Genomic DNA, 13,770 nt, shown 5'->3' on the forward strand with positions numbered 1-13,770 from the left:
TTTCTTATACCATCTGATTTATTAACAGGTCTTGCCAATCAACCATAACTTCAAAATATATCCCTATTCTGACTGCTTATCATCACTACTACCACCACACTAATCAAAGTCATATCTTTTGCCTGAATTACCACATTGGTTTTCTAGCTGGTTCTACTAACAGCCTCTGCCACTCCACATGCTTTCAGCAGTAGACAGGATGATCTTTCAGACCCTCCAATGTCTTCCTATCACATCTGGAACACAAGACCTCATCATGACCTATAAGATCATAAGATCTAGGCTGGTTACTTCTCTATCCTTATCTCCTACCACTCTCTCTTAACCTTTATTTACTCCATGCCAGTCACACTGGCCACCTTGCCATTCCTTGAACCTGCTAAGCTTTTATATCCAAGAAGGGACTTGTCTCTGCATAGAATGCTATTTCACTAAATATTCACATGGCTATTTCACCTTATTCAGATCTCTGTTCATCTGTCAATCCAAGAACATCTTCCCTAACCACCACCACCCCTGGCTACCCCACCCTTTTATCTGGCTCTAATTTTCTTTATAGGAAGTATCAGTACCTGTCATATAGTATCTATCTCTACACGCGCAGAGACTTACTTACTGTCTCTCCCATTAACACATAGGATCCTTTAAAAGCAAGTACATGGCAGGGCACGTGGGTGGCTCAGTTGGTTAAGCATCCGACTCAGGTCATGATCTTACAGTTTTGGGAGTTTGAGCCCCATGTTAAGGCTCTATGCTGACAGTGTGGAGCCTGCTTCAGGTTCTCCCTCTTTCTCAAAAATAACTAAAAAACTTTAAAAGCAAGTACGATATCTCCATAGTAAGTACTCAGTTTTTTTGCTGAATAAATGAGAGGTTGGTAGTATGTATCATCATCTCCTCTTTTTATGAATGAAAAAACAGACACAGAACTAGGGTCAGGCAGTGGAAATGTCTCTTTAGTGAAAATAAGGATTATTTTTCTCATGGTCGTGTTCAAGCCATCTGAGGTATTCCTTAACCATTGTGGCAAATAATTATTAAAATAAAAAATGAAAGCTATCTCTGTAAGAACATTTCTCCTAAAGCTCTCAACAGCATAAAGGGCCCCAGCTAGACTCTCCCCATATTAATCACTGGTTGCTCCCAATACTAACATTCAGGAAAGTGGGGCTCTTTTCTAGGTCTCCTCCCAATGCCCTTCAGTCTCCTTTCCACCACAGGTCAGAGAGAGGCATCAGCAACACCTTACCTTACCACCCAAAATACAAAATAAGAAGCTATCACAGGGATCTATAGTGTCTGAAGGATCCCTGAATGATAAGTGTGTCCCTAATACAAAATGAGCCTTTCCCAAATTATAATCAAAATACTGCCAAAGCTCTCAACAGCATCTGAGCTACACACAGACCAATAAAAATATGCATACATACTTGACATTTTACAAGGATGTCAAAGAAGTCTTCATCAGGCTCTTTGTTGTCATTAGTCATCAAGTGGCCAAGTACGGACTTATTGTTGTTTTGTGTCAGACGAAGCCCTGGCAAATTACTGAAACTGGCCCTTTGGTCATCGAGACGACGGCTCTGTGAGCTGGCAAGAAGGTCTAAAAACTCATCTGTGTTGGGGGACACCACGGAAACAGACGGTGCTATGAACAGGGGAAAAAAGTCCCAAACATTATGAAAATATTTAAGCATATTTTTAATATACATCTAGTTCTTTCTGCCTTTTTCAGTACCAACATCCACTGCCTCCTGTTTTAGCTCTCACTGAGAGGCTGGGGCCTGACCAGATGGGCAGGGAGGGAAGAATAAATCCCAGAATACTTCAGGTGATTCACTTGGAGGTTATTCAGATTTGACTATCTTTCCTTTTATCAACCACCTGCTCAAAATGTAACTTTACAAGATCTTGGGCTAGATTTCAGAAGGTAAATAATCTCTCTTACATAATTTCTCACATGAGGATGAATGAGACTGTTTTTATTCTCTGCCCTGCATGGGAACCACTTAGCTAACTTAAATTATTGCTGCTAAGTCCTGGTCTACAGAGGAAATCTTCTGGTAGCTGAAAGAGAAAATCTTAGATAATCCATTTTAGACCTTTCTAAGGCTCAGGCAGGCCTTAGCTTCAGCCTGAGTTAGAGGTTCCTCTTCAGTCCGTCTTGGCTTTTCTTTTTAATCCAGACAGAAAGCATTTGTCTTTTACACAGAATTATAACTAAATTTTTTCATATTTTTAAAGTTAGATTTTTTTTTTCCTCCAGTCCCGAAGAATCTAGGGAGGAAATATGATATAGTTAGTAGAAAGTACCTGGACTAAAATACAGATAAACCTAGGGAAACCGAAACAAAACCTTGTTTCAAACTGAAGAAATACCAGCATTTCAGATACACCTGGATTCAGGCTCATTTACTGTACCTGCTCTGATGAGAACTAAACTCTCAGAAAGAAATCACAAGAATATCAAAGGGAACTACTAAAATTGGGGGAGAAGCACAGATCACTCACCTTTCATCATCACTCGAGGTGGAGTGGAAGAAGCCGCAGCTGAAGCAGTCCCGCAGCTCTGTTCTTGTAAGCAGCACCTCTGATCATCCATCCGATTGCTCTGAAATCGGCTTACCAGGTCAAAGAACCCTTCGTCTCCAATAATATCTGCACCGATTTTCTGAAATATTGAGAGAAAATCTGAATATTCCAGCATTATCATGAGATCAATGGAACAATATCATGATATATATGCAAAAGGGTTAAGATTAAAAATTGACACTTTCGGGGTGCGTGGGTGGCTCAGTCGATTAAGTGTCCAACTTTGGCTCAGGTCATCATCTCGTGGTTTCAGTTCGAGTCCTGTATGCAGCTGTCTGCTGTCAGTGAAGAGCCCGCTTTGGGACCTCTGTTCTTCCCCCCCCCCCCCCCCCAAAATAAATAAACTTTAAAGAAAAACTTACATTTTCATTATAAAGAATTCAAGATGGCAACCCTGGTAATCAAGTTATTTCAATCCAATTAACAAAAAGCATTTCTAGTTATTTTAGTTTTTAATCTCTGTATTTCCAAGGCTAAAGAATAAAGAAATGTACCTCAACTCTGGGGAACTGCTCCAGATGTTGAATGAATTATGTAAATATTAGTGATCCCAGGCTCAAAGTTTGGTTCTAAGATTCTACAACAGAATTTAAAAGTAAACTAAGAACTGAAAACTAAGAAAGCACACTGATTTCCAAGATCCTTTATTATATTTACAGATTTGAAGATCTTGAAAAAAATGTGAACTTCAAATAAATGAGTATTTGAGGCAGAGGGGAACTGGTCATACTTTATTTGGGAGGCTTCAAAGCTTAATATGACAGATGCAATGTTTAATAAAAGTTTCATTCTTCACAATGATGTAAATATTATAGTAGAGATACATATAATGTCCTAGGCCTCAGGAAAAAGGCAGAACTAATTCTTCAGGGAAATAGGGGAAACTGGTATTTGAGTTGGCTCCTGAAGAATGAATAACCATTAGCAGGGCAGATATGTTTCATACTGATTAATGTGCAATTCCAAAGGTCTGTAGTATTCAGGGGATTAAGAACTGAAGGGTTGGGGAGGTGAAGAAGGAAGAAGCTGCCAAAGCAAGGGCCTCTGTATGATATACAAGTTATACTGTGTGAAATAAGAGAAGCACTGGTAACAGTTTTAAACAGAACTGGCGCCTCCAAAAGGTTGCAGAAATTACGTAGGGAAAGAGATCAAGTTCAGGTGCCTATTCCAAAAATCTGGCTAAGAGATGCAGTACTGTCCTAAGAACTAAGACACAGTAGCAGAGGTTTATTTTCAAAAGGTGGGGGTGGGGACAGATCTAAGGGATGTAGGGATTGACTGGATATGGTTAGGGGAGAAGGAGTCCAGAATGTCACCTAACTTGGGTGACCGAGTACATAGCATACATAAAGGAAACAGGAGGGTTTGAGAGAGTACAGTTTTTAATGTGCAATCTGAGGTTTGGTTAATTAAATATATACATAAGCTATAGTAAGATGTATTAATCACTAACAAGACTTTCCTAGGTGCAAAAAAGGCTCAAATTCAAACTTCTAAACATTAAAACGCAGGAAGGGTCCAGAAGTGGATGTTTTTCAGTTGAGCTAAGTGGGCTTCGTTAAAACCTGAAATCTTGAACAAAGGGTATGCCTTTGAGATCTGCTCTAGGTCTATAAAAATATTCCTGAGCCATTTTTATATACCCATAAAGTTTCCTTTTGTTAGTCATACACATAAAAAACTGGTAAAAATCAATACAAAAGACACTACCAGGGTACAGATATGATGGGATGCTGACAAGAGGACCAAGAGAAATTGGTCAAAAAAATAAAAGACCAGCAGTTTTTCCAAAAGCTCTCACTGAGGGGTGCCTAGGTGGCTTAGTCGGTTGAGTGTCCGACTTCAGTTCAGGTCATGATCTCATGGTCTGTGAGTTCGAGCCCTGCGTCGGGCTCTGTGTTAACAGCTCAGAGCCTGGAGCCTGCTTTGGATTTTGTGTTTTCCTCTCTCTCTGCCCCTCCCCTGCTTGCACTCTGTTGCTCAAAAATGCATAAACAAAGAATTTTAAAAAAACTCATTGGAAAATGGACTTGATAATTGGAAGTATCATCTTTGTAATTTATTTTGGTTCTTTTATCAGAGTGTAGGGTAGCTAGATTAGAGATATTCCTGATATTTTCTTATTTCTAAATATTTTAAGTTATATTTAATAAGCTGATTCCTGTGATCATTTTTCATCAAAACAGTTTTTAACTGTTATAATTTCAACATAAATAGAAGTTGATGCTAGCAGATACTATTTTAAATCAGCATTTTAAAATCCTTGAACATATGAATTTAATTTGTTCTAACTTCTACAATGAAAGGAGTTTTACTAGGAGACACTCTAGTAAACTAAAAGGTAGTATTTTTGTAATTAGTGACAAATAATTACTGTCCAGAGCAGTGAAGCAACATATCCATGAATGGAGTAATTACAGTTTCTAGCTCTGAAGAAGACTGAAAAGATAGGGAAATATGGAAGACTTCTTTGAATAAAAAAAGATATTTTATATTAAATGTCTAATATAATTTATCAAATATTCAGTATGAATACAAGAAAACTAAAATGTAGGTACTCAAAACAGAATACTCAAAAACTTATTTCATACATACCCTCTCAGAATTTGGAATTCGATTATCAATGGAATTACTGGCATCTTGGAGAACTTTAGTGGAGGAATTAGTTTTGCATTTTTTCCCCTTCAATCTGTTGACAAAGAGCAGCTTCGCAGAAGGTTTGGCAATAAGAGGTTTTTGTTTAGCAAGAATTTCACTGTTCCAGTTCTGTACCTACAAAATTATAAACAGATATGGAAAACAGGGCATGAAAAAAACCAAAGCTATTTCTGGTTTTCTATCATATTAACCTGCCATTGCCACTCCTCTAGTGTGGGGTACAGCTAGATCTCTTAATAAATTCCTTTTTGCCAGTATATCTATTTTCAACAGCTTGTACCAAATGCATACTGTGAATTTTTCATCACCAAAACATTAAAGTGGTGACTTTTAGGAACTTAAGAGTAAGAAAACAGGGGCACCTGGGTGGCTCAGTCAGTTAAGCATCTGACTCTTGATTCTCACTCAGGTCATGATCTCAGAGTTTGTGGGATCAAGCCCCCATTGGGCTCTGAGCTGATAGTATGGAGCCTGCTTGGGATTCTCTCTCTCTGCCCCTTCCCTGCTTGTGCCCTCTCTCTCCCTCTCAAAATAATTTTTTAAGAAAGTAAGGAGTGCCTGGGTGGCTCACTCAGTTGAGCATCTGACTTCAGCTCAGGTCATGATCTCACAGTTCATGGGTTGGAGCCCCACATCGGGCTCTGTGCTGATAGCTCAGAGCCTAGAGCCTGTTTTGGATTCTGTGTCTCCCTCTCCCTCTGCTCCTTCCCACTCACACTCTGTCTCTCTCTCCTTCAAAACAAAATAAGCAAAAAAAATTAAAAAAAAAAAAAGAAAAGTTTGCCAAAATCCCATAAAAATATGAAAGGTCAAAGAGCAAGTTTTATTCTGGATGTGAGTTAATTAAGAACCTGTTACAACTGGAAATTCTGGATATATGTGGAATTTTTAATGGTATAAATTAACATCTAAGCCATACAGCAGTAATTTTTTTTTGTCATTTTTTGTTTTCACTAACTACTAAATTCTCAATAGGGAAAACATCAGTCATTTATATAGGTCTAGACCTGGTTTAAATATACTTAACCTCTAAACAACAGACTCAATATAACAAATATTTACTGGGGGTTGTGGGAGGGGGGATGGGCTAAATGGGTAAGGGGCATTAAGGAATCCACTCCTGAAATCATTGTTGCACTATATGCTAACTTGGATGTAAATTAAAAATAAAGTTACTAAAAAAAACCCAAACCCTAAAATAGTAAGAATGACTAAAAACCATAAAAAACAAAAAACAAATATTTACTGAGTGGAAAGGAAAAACACAGTATGTATAGTAGCTACATGACATTTGCAGCTTTAACACTCGGTCTTAAGTGTTTGTAAGTCCAAAGGTCTATGTAATGTAGTAATTGATAATAAAGTTACATCACATGAGACACAAATTAGGATAAGTCTTGCCCTGAGGCTATTGTACCTGAGTGAGAGATAGCTAGTGAGTGAACAAGCCAGCTATCTGGGTAAGTTCTGGGTAACAAATGAAGTTTGTTTTATTTTTTTCCCTCTGTTCCTTTTCTCATACAGGTGATAAGGAGAAACTATTTGTTGGGGTGGACTACAGGGTCTATTGACTCGAGAAAAGTAAACAAGCCCAATTATTAGAACATAAAACTCGGGGTGCCTGGGTGGCTCAGTCAGTTAAGCACCTGACTCTCAATTTGGGCTCAGGGCATGATCTCACGGTTTGTGATTTGAGCCCCATATTAGGCTATGTGCTGACAGCCTGGAGCCTACCTGGGATTCCCTCTCCCTCCCCCTCCCTCCCTCATGCTCGCTCTCTCTCTTAGAAATAAATAATAAACTTAAAAAAAAACAAACATAAAACTCTACCTAAATCCCAAGTGGAAATGTGAAAAAAAAATTTTTTTTAATCTTTATTTTTTAGAGAGAGACAGCGTGTGAGCAGGGGAGGAGCAGAGAGAGAGGGAGACACAGAATGTTAAGCAGGCTTCAGGCCCTGAGCTGTCAGCAAAGAGCCTAATGCGGGGCTCAAACTTGTGTACCTCAAGATCACGACCTGAGCCGAAGTTGGACGCTCAACCGACTGAGCCACCCAGGTGCCCCAGAAATGTGAAAAATTTTTAATGTTTCCTATATACTTATTTGGACTTCTCAACAAAAACACTGAAGAATACAGACTGGAACAATGTCTTCAAAATTATGAAGGAAAATTATTTCCAATTAGTAATTCCATAGTAAGAATTATCAGTCAAATGTGAGAGTAGCAAAAAGGCATTTTCAGACATCCAGGGTCTCAAGAGTTCCCTTCAACTGTGTTCTTTCCTAAGAAATATCTTTAACACAGAATCTCCTTTTTTCTTTACATATGCTTCTTAGCTTGGTCGAGAATAATGAAATAATGAATCGCAACTTTATTATGAGGGAAAGAAAACACAGAACTAATTCCAAACATATTTTAGAGACAAAACTTTGCCATTATTTGGCTCTTGGAAAATTAAAGGGTTGAATCTAGTCAGCTTCTTAATGAAATCTATTGTTAGTACCACTTCAGAGCTAGGCACAAGGCAGCAAATTAATTTTGCTAATTAGTATGTTCCTACAAGAAATAGGAAAAGAGACCTAAATTGACCTAAAAGTTGTTTTTTTTTTTCTCTTAATAATTTGCAGGGGTGCCTGGGTGGCTCAGTCGGTTAAGTGGCCAACTTTGGCTCAGGTCATAATCTCAAGTTCATGATTTCAAACCCCAAGCCGGAATCTGTGCTGATAGCTCAGAGATTCTGTATCCCCCTCTTTCTCTGCACTTCCCCTGCTTGTGCTCTGTCTCCCTCTCTCTCTCTCAAAAATAAACATTAAATAAATAAATTGCAGATTAGCCTAATTAATTAATTGCAGATTAGTCAGATTTGCAAACTGACAAGATAAGATGTAGACAGATATCTGGGGAAATCACAAAGTCCTTCAGGAGTTAACTAGGATTTCTGAAGAACTTTATATATATCTGGCTGATTTGAACTTATGAAAACTTTTCCCACAAAAAATGTCAATATTAAAAAATCATATGCCTATTATAATAGGACAGAAAAATTTTTAATAACATGGAAATAATATTAACTACACATTATAAAATATCTATAAAATATTAATATTCACATGAAAATGCAAGATGAATAAATACCAAAATATTACTTGTAGTTACCACTGAGGGTGGGATTACTGATAATTTTAATTTCCTTGTTGAAATTTTGAAATTATAATGAACCTATTTTATAAAAAGTATTTTAAAAAATATACCATAAAAGAACAACAGCCTGCTTTAACAATGTAAAAATTAAAGGTGGAAGAAAGGACCTAGATTTCTTTTCTTCACTAATCTTTTCCCTGGGTGGGGGGATGGGTGAACTAGGTGATGGAGATTAAAGAGTACACTTAGCATGATGAGCACTGAGTAATGCACAGAAGTGCTGAATCACTATACTGCACACCTGGAACTCCCATAACACTGTATGTTAACTACACTGGAATTAAAAAACTTAATAGAAAATTATAAAAGAAAAAAATAACTTTTCTAATTATAAAGTCCCTTCTCTGTTACTGAAAACAAAAGCCTAAGGAAGATGCATCTTGAATAAACAGTTGTTAGTGAAGAAAATGCTTTTAAGAAATGCAGCCAGAAAAACTAGCTTGATCATACATATCACTTATCTTACTAATAATGTTGCTGTTACTTAGTTGGGGGAAAAAAGCTTCCTAACCCTTTAATTTTCCCATTTAAAAAAAGTAATTAAGAAAAGTAATACACGTACATGTTAAAATGTTCAAACAGTTCAAACTAAAACTGTGTACAAAGTATCTCTTCTGAGACATCCACTCCTTTTCCCAGAAGCAATTGTTATTTTTATTAGCAGGTCTCTTAGAGATTCTTCCTGAAATGTTTTAAGCATCTACAAAGGATATAGATGCATAATGCTTCTCTTAAACAGATGGCAGCATATTAGGCACATTCTTTTTAGACTGCACTTTTTAAAAATTCTTTTTAAAGGAAAATTTTAAAGTGATACCCATACAACACAAGATTTATTTAAACTATTCATGTAAGTTAAAAGTTACTTAAATATTTGATTATAACAGTTCAAGAAATTTAAAAACCTAAGGGCTGCCAACCTTTTCTGGTGTTAACTTCATAAGTTCCATGTTTTCCATACTGTGTCGGCGTCCAAACTTCGGGCGTGCACCTTTGTAAAAAAAAAAAAAAAAAAAAAATTCAAATACATGGGGAAGTCCTTAAGACTACAAATTCAGCATGACTAGGTTATTCAATTTTAAAGTCTGTTACACGAGCCCATATGGAAGGAGGAAACATACAAACATGTATTTTTTTAAGAATAATAATTTTCCATACCAACTACATAAAAATAGAATATACACTCCCTCTAAAATGCTTTGATGTAGGGAAGTTACATTTTGGTTGGAAACTAACTTTGGTTACTGACATTACCCCTTAATTTAGAAAAGGCATTTTATAATAACTGGTTTTATACTATCCACAGAAACTCTTAAAAGAAAATGAGAAGGACAAATCCCGTATGATCTTATAGTGGAATCTAAAAAGAAAAAAAACAACCTGAACTAGGAAAAAAAGAGATCAAACTTGTGATTTACCAGAGGCAGAGATTACGGAGGGGGAAAGGAAGAAGGTGGTCAAAAGGTACAAACCTCGGGTTATAAGGTAAATAAGTACTAGGGATAGAACGTACATCATGATGACTACAGTCAACATTGCTGTATGACACTTAGGAAAGTTGCTAGGAGGGTTTATCCTAAGAATGTTCATCATAAGAAGAATTTTTTTTCCCTTTTGCTATCTGTATGAGAAGATGGATGTTAACTGAACCTACTGTGGTGATCATTTCACTAGGTATAAATCAGGTCATCATACTGTACACCTTTAATTTACAATCATGTATGTCAAATATTTCTCAAACTGGAAAAAACACAAATTAAAAAAAACCACTAAAATGATTATAGTAGGGGAAAAAACAAACTGTAGGGTAGTTTAAGTAAGTAAAAACCAGTCGGTTAAATCTCTGACTTTGGCTCAAGTCATCATCTCATAGTTCATGGGTTCGAGCCCTGCATAGGGCTCTGTTTTCAGCATGGAGCCCGCTCCAGATCCTCTATCCCCCGCCTCTCTATGGCCCTCTCCAGCTCATGTTCTATCTCTCAAAAATAAATAAACATTAAAAAAAATAGTAAGGGGCTCCTGGGTGGCTCAGTCGGTTGGGCATCCAACTTCAGGTCAGGTCATGATCTCATGGCTCGTGAGTTCAAGCCTCGTGTCAGGCTCTGTGCTGACAGCTCAGAGCCTGGAGCCTTCTTTGGACTCTGTGTCTCCCTCTCTCTCTCTCTCTCTGCCCCTCCCCCACTCACATTCTCTCAAAAATAAACAAATAATAAAAAAAATTTTTTTAATTAAGTAAAAACCCAAGGAAAAGGCTTTAGGCCTTCAATTTCAAGGTAAGAATCAAAGTAACACCTCTAGTTCTATATTGTTACTCATATTCATTTTAAGATCACATTAGATGAGAGATTTAATGCTGACCAGGAAACATGTTAAATAAACATAAACATGGTCCTCAAAAGTTTTTTCAATAAAGTTAGCATTGAATATAGAGAAATATATTTTCATATCCATTTTCACATTTTCATATCCAATCAATATTTTAAATTTTTTTTTTTTCAACGTTTTTTATTTATTTTTGGGACAGAGAGAGACATAGCATGAACGGGGGAGGGGCAGAGAGAGAGGGAGACACAGAATCGGAAACAGGCTCCAGGCTCCAAGCCATCAGCCCAGAGCCCGACGCGGGGCTCGAACTCACGGACCGCGAGATCGTGACCTGGCTGAAGTCGGACGCTTAACCGACTGCGCCACCCAGGCGCCCCTCCAATCAATATTTTAAAGATTAAGCAATATTTTAAAGGCATAAGGAATATATGATACCTAATACCCAGCTTAACAAATAAACCACTATCAACATATTAACTCCTCTGTGACTCTCTGAAAATGTGCCTCCTCCTCCCTATAATTTTTTATATTTTCATATATTTCATGTTTCATCTATATATTTACATATATATAGATCTCCAAGCAATTTAGTTTATTTTATAATAAATGCTCTCATACTGTATATATCATCTAACTTGCTTCCTTTGAGAAACTTTATGTTTGTGAGATTCAGCCAAGTTCATGTGTAGTTTAATTTTGACTGCCATTTTAGGACTAGGAAATTCTTTATCCATTCTACTGGGGACAGAGATTTAGAGTGCTTCTTATTTTTTGTTATCATAAGCAGTACTATTACAGAAATTCTTGAAAATGTCTCTTTCTCTTAGTGACACAAGCAAGTGTTTCTTCCAGTTTGGGTATCAGTGGTATGTAACTGGCAGTGGAAATGCCAGATCATATGCTCAGTACATCCTCAACTTTACCAGAATGTTGCCACATTGTTCTTGAGAGTAAACACATTTCTGTCACCATCAACACTGAATGAGAGCTTCCATTACCCACGTTTCAATACTGGTATTATCAGACCTTTTAATTTTCATCTAAGAGATAACCTTAGAAATGAAACAAGAGCTAAACAAAAATCAAATATGTAAAAACACTTGAATCAAAAATAATAAACAATAAAATATTTTAATTTTGTCATCAAACATTTATAAATTTGAGTGACCCTATAGAAAATAATCATACCTTTACCATTCCTAAGTTCAAGATAACAACCGTAAAATACCGTGTTCTACAGTGATACATCAACAGGACTATGGTAAAGCAAAAAGGTATTATAAAAATTTGAGCTTCCTAAGTTATATATTCTCTCTGGAGATGGTTAACATGTTATAATTTAAATGTAATTGAGGATAAAGAAATTGGGTTGAAGACCTGTTACTTACCATGCAAATTGTTATCAATTTCAATATTTTCAGACATTATTGAATTATTTGTGCTGTAGCTCAGACCAAGAACCATTTGAAGATCTGAGAGATTCAGTCGTGCTGTTAGTTCACCACTTCTATCCCCAACCTACAACCAACAAGCATTTATATTTTAGAGTAGTATTTAAAGACAATGGTGAAGATTAGCTGAAAATGTTATGAACCTAAAACTGGAAGAAAATAGAAATGAAAACAGTTCTATTAGAATTAAGAGACTGAATGAAATGGGTTTTTTTAATAATAGTTGCTTTAAAGAAAAGGGAAGCTTCTAAAATATGGCAATAGGAAAGCTGATTACATTCTACCAATACTTCCATTCTCTAAATACTAATTGCTCTTAATCTCTACAATCATATTTAATAATAACGTAGGTTATTCTGTGACACATTAAGTTGCCAACACATGAATAAAATTTCCTTAGAATATTGTTTCCATACCATAGTAATAGTATCTATTAAGCCAGCAACAGATATTACACTAGGCACTTGTACATACACTATCTCTAATTCTTATAATGATTTGCAAGGTAGATGTTATTCTTCCCATTTTATAGATGAGAAATGAGGTTCAGAAAAGATTTCCAAGCTCAAATAGCCAGAAAGCAGAACTGGAACAGGAACAGATAACAATCTTTTTTTTTTTTTAATTTACTTTTTTAATGTTTATTTATTTTTGACAGAGAGACAGACAGACAGACAGACACAGAGCATGAGCGGGGGAGGGGGCAGAGAGTGAGGGAGACACAGAATCCGAAGCAGGCTCCAGGCTCTGAGCTGTTAGCACAGAGCCCGACATGGGGCTCAAAACTCACAGACAACGAGATCATGACCTAAGCCGAAGTCAGACGCTCAACCGACTGAGCCACCCAGGTGCCCCAGGAACAGATACAATCTGGATTATAAATCCTTGATTATAACAACCATGTTAAAAAAAAAAAAAAAAAAAAGACAACTACAACAACAAAAAAAAACCCCGTTTTTTCTTTCCATACCATGCTACTTTTCCATGTAGAGACAGGAGGCATATTTTAGTAATCTTTCCATTCCCCTATGCCTGGTCTTACCTTCCTATCTTCCTACATCAAAGCCAATGCAAACAGACCTCTGATCTGTATCTCAAAATGCTTTGTGCAGTTTTTATGCCAAGGGAATAACATAGATTTATTACTAGGTTATACAGGAGAAATCCAGAGAAATAATAGGGCTTCCCCCCGTGCTAATTTGTGAATCACATAGCACAGACAGGCGTTTTTTAGTTACATACCTCTCTTGAAATTTCCAAGTGCTTTTCAGCAAAATGCATTGCTTGATCATGATTCCCTAGAGCTGTGTATGCATTTCCTAAGCTCCAACATGCTCTTCCTTCACCAATTCTACAAAACAATTCAAAGCTAACATATAGTTATATGAAAGGAGAGCTGTGTGTAGAATAAAAGCTATTTAGCAGTAATTAATGGTATAAACAATGTTTTGGATTTTTTTTTTTAAATATATGAAATTTATTGTCAAATTGGTTTCCATACAACACCCAGTGCTCATCCCAAAAGATGCCCTCTTTAAT

General features: G+C 36.7%; 1 protein-coding gene across 1 annotated transcript in view; it reads right to left on the reverse strand.

The window, feature by feature from the left end:
• GPSM2 (G protein signaling modulator 2) overlaps positions 1-13,770 on the reverse strand; it is a 36,686-nt gene that overhangs the window by 8,729 nt on the left and 14,187 nt on the right. The window contains exons 8-13 of the mRNA XM_049616668.1: positions 13,474-13,582; positions 12,169-12,298; positions 9,376-9,446; positions 5,191-5,367; positions 2,512-2,671; positions 1,431-1,648 (exon numbers count right to left, since the gene is read on the reverse strand). Coding sequence (XP_049472625.1) covers positions 1,431-1,648; positions 2,512-2,671; positions 5,191-5,367; positions 9,376-9,446; positions 12,169-12,298; positions 13,474-13,582 — 865 coding nt within the window. The remainder of the gene's footprint in view (positions 1-1,430; positions 1,649-2,511; positions 2,672-5,190; positions 5,368-9,375; positions 9,447-12,168; positions 12,299-13,473; positions 13,583-13,770) is intronic.

This window comes from Panthera uncia, assembly GCF_023721935.1.
Source record: "Panthera uncia isolate 11264 chromosome C1 unlocalized genomic scaffold, Puncia_PCG_1.0 HiC_scaffold_4, whole genome shotgun sequence".
Taxonomy (NCBI): domain Eukaryota; kingdom Metazoa; phylum Chordata; class Mammalia; order Carnivora; family Felidae; genus Panthera; species Panthera uncia.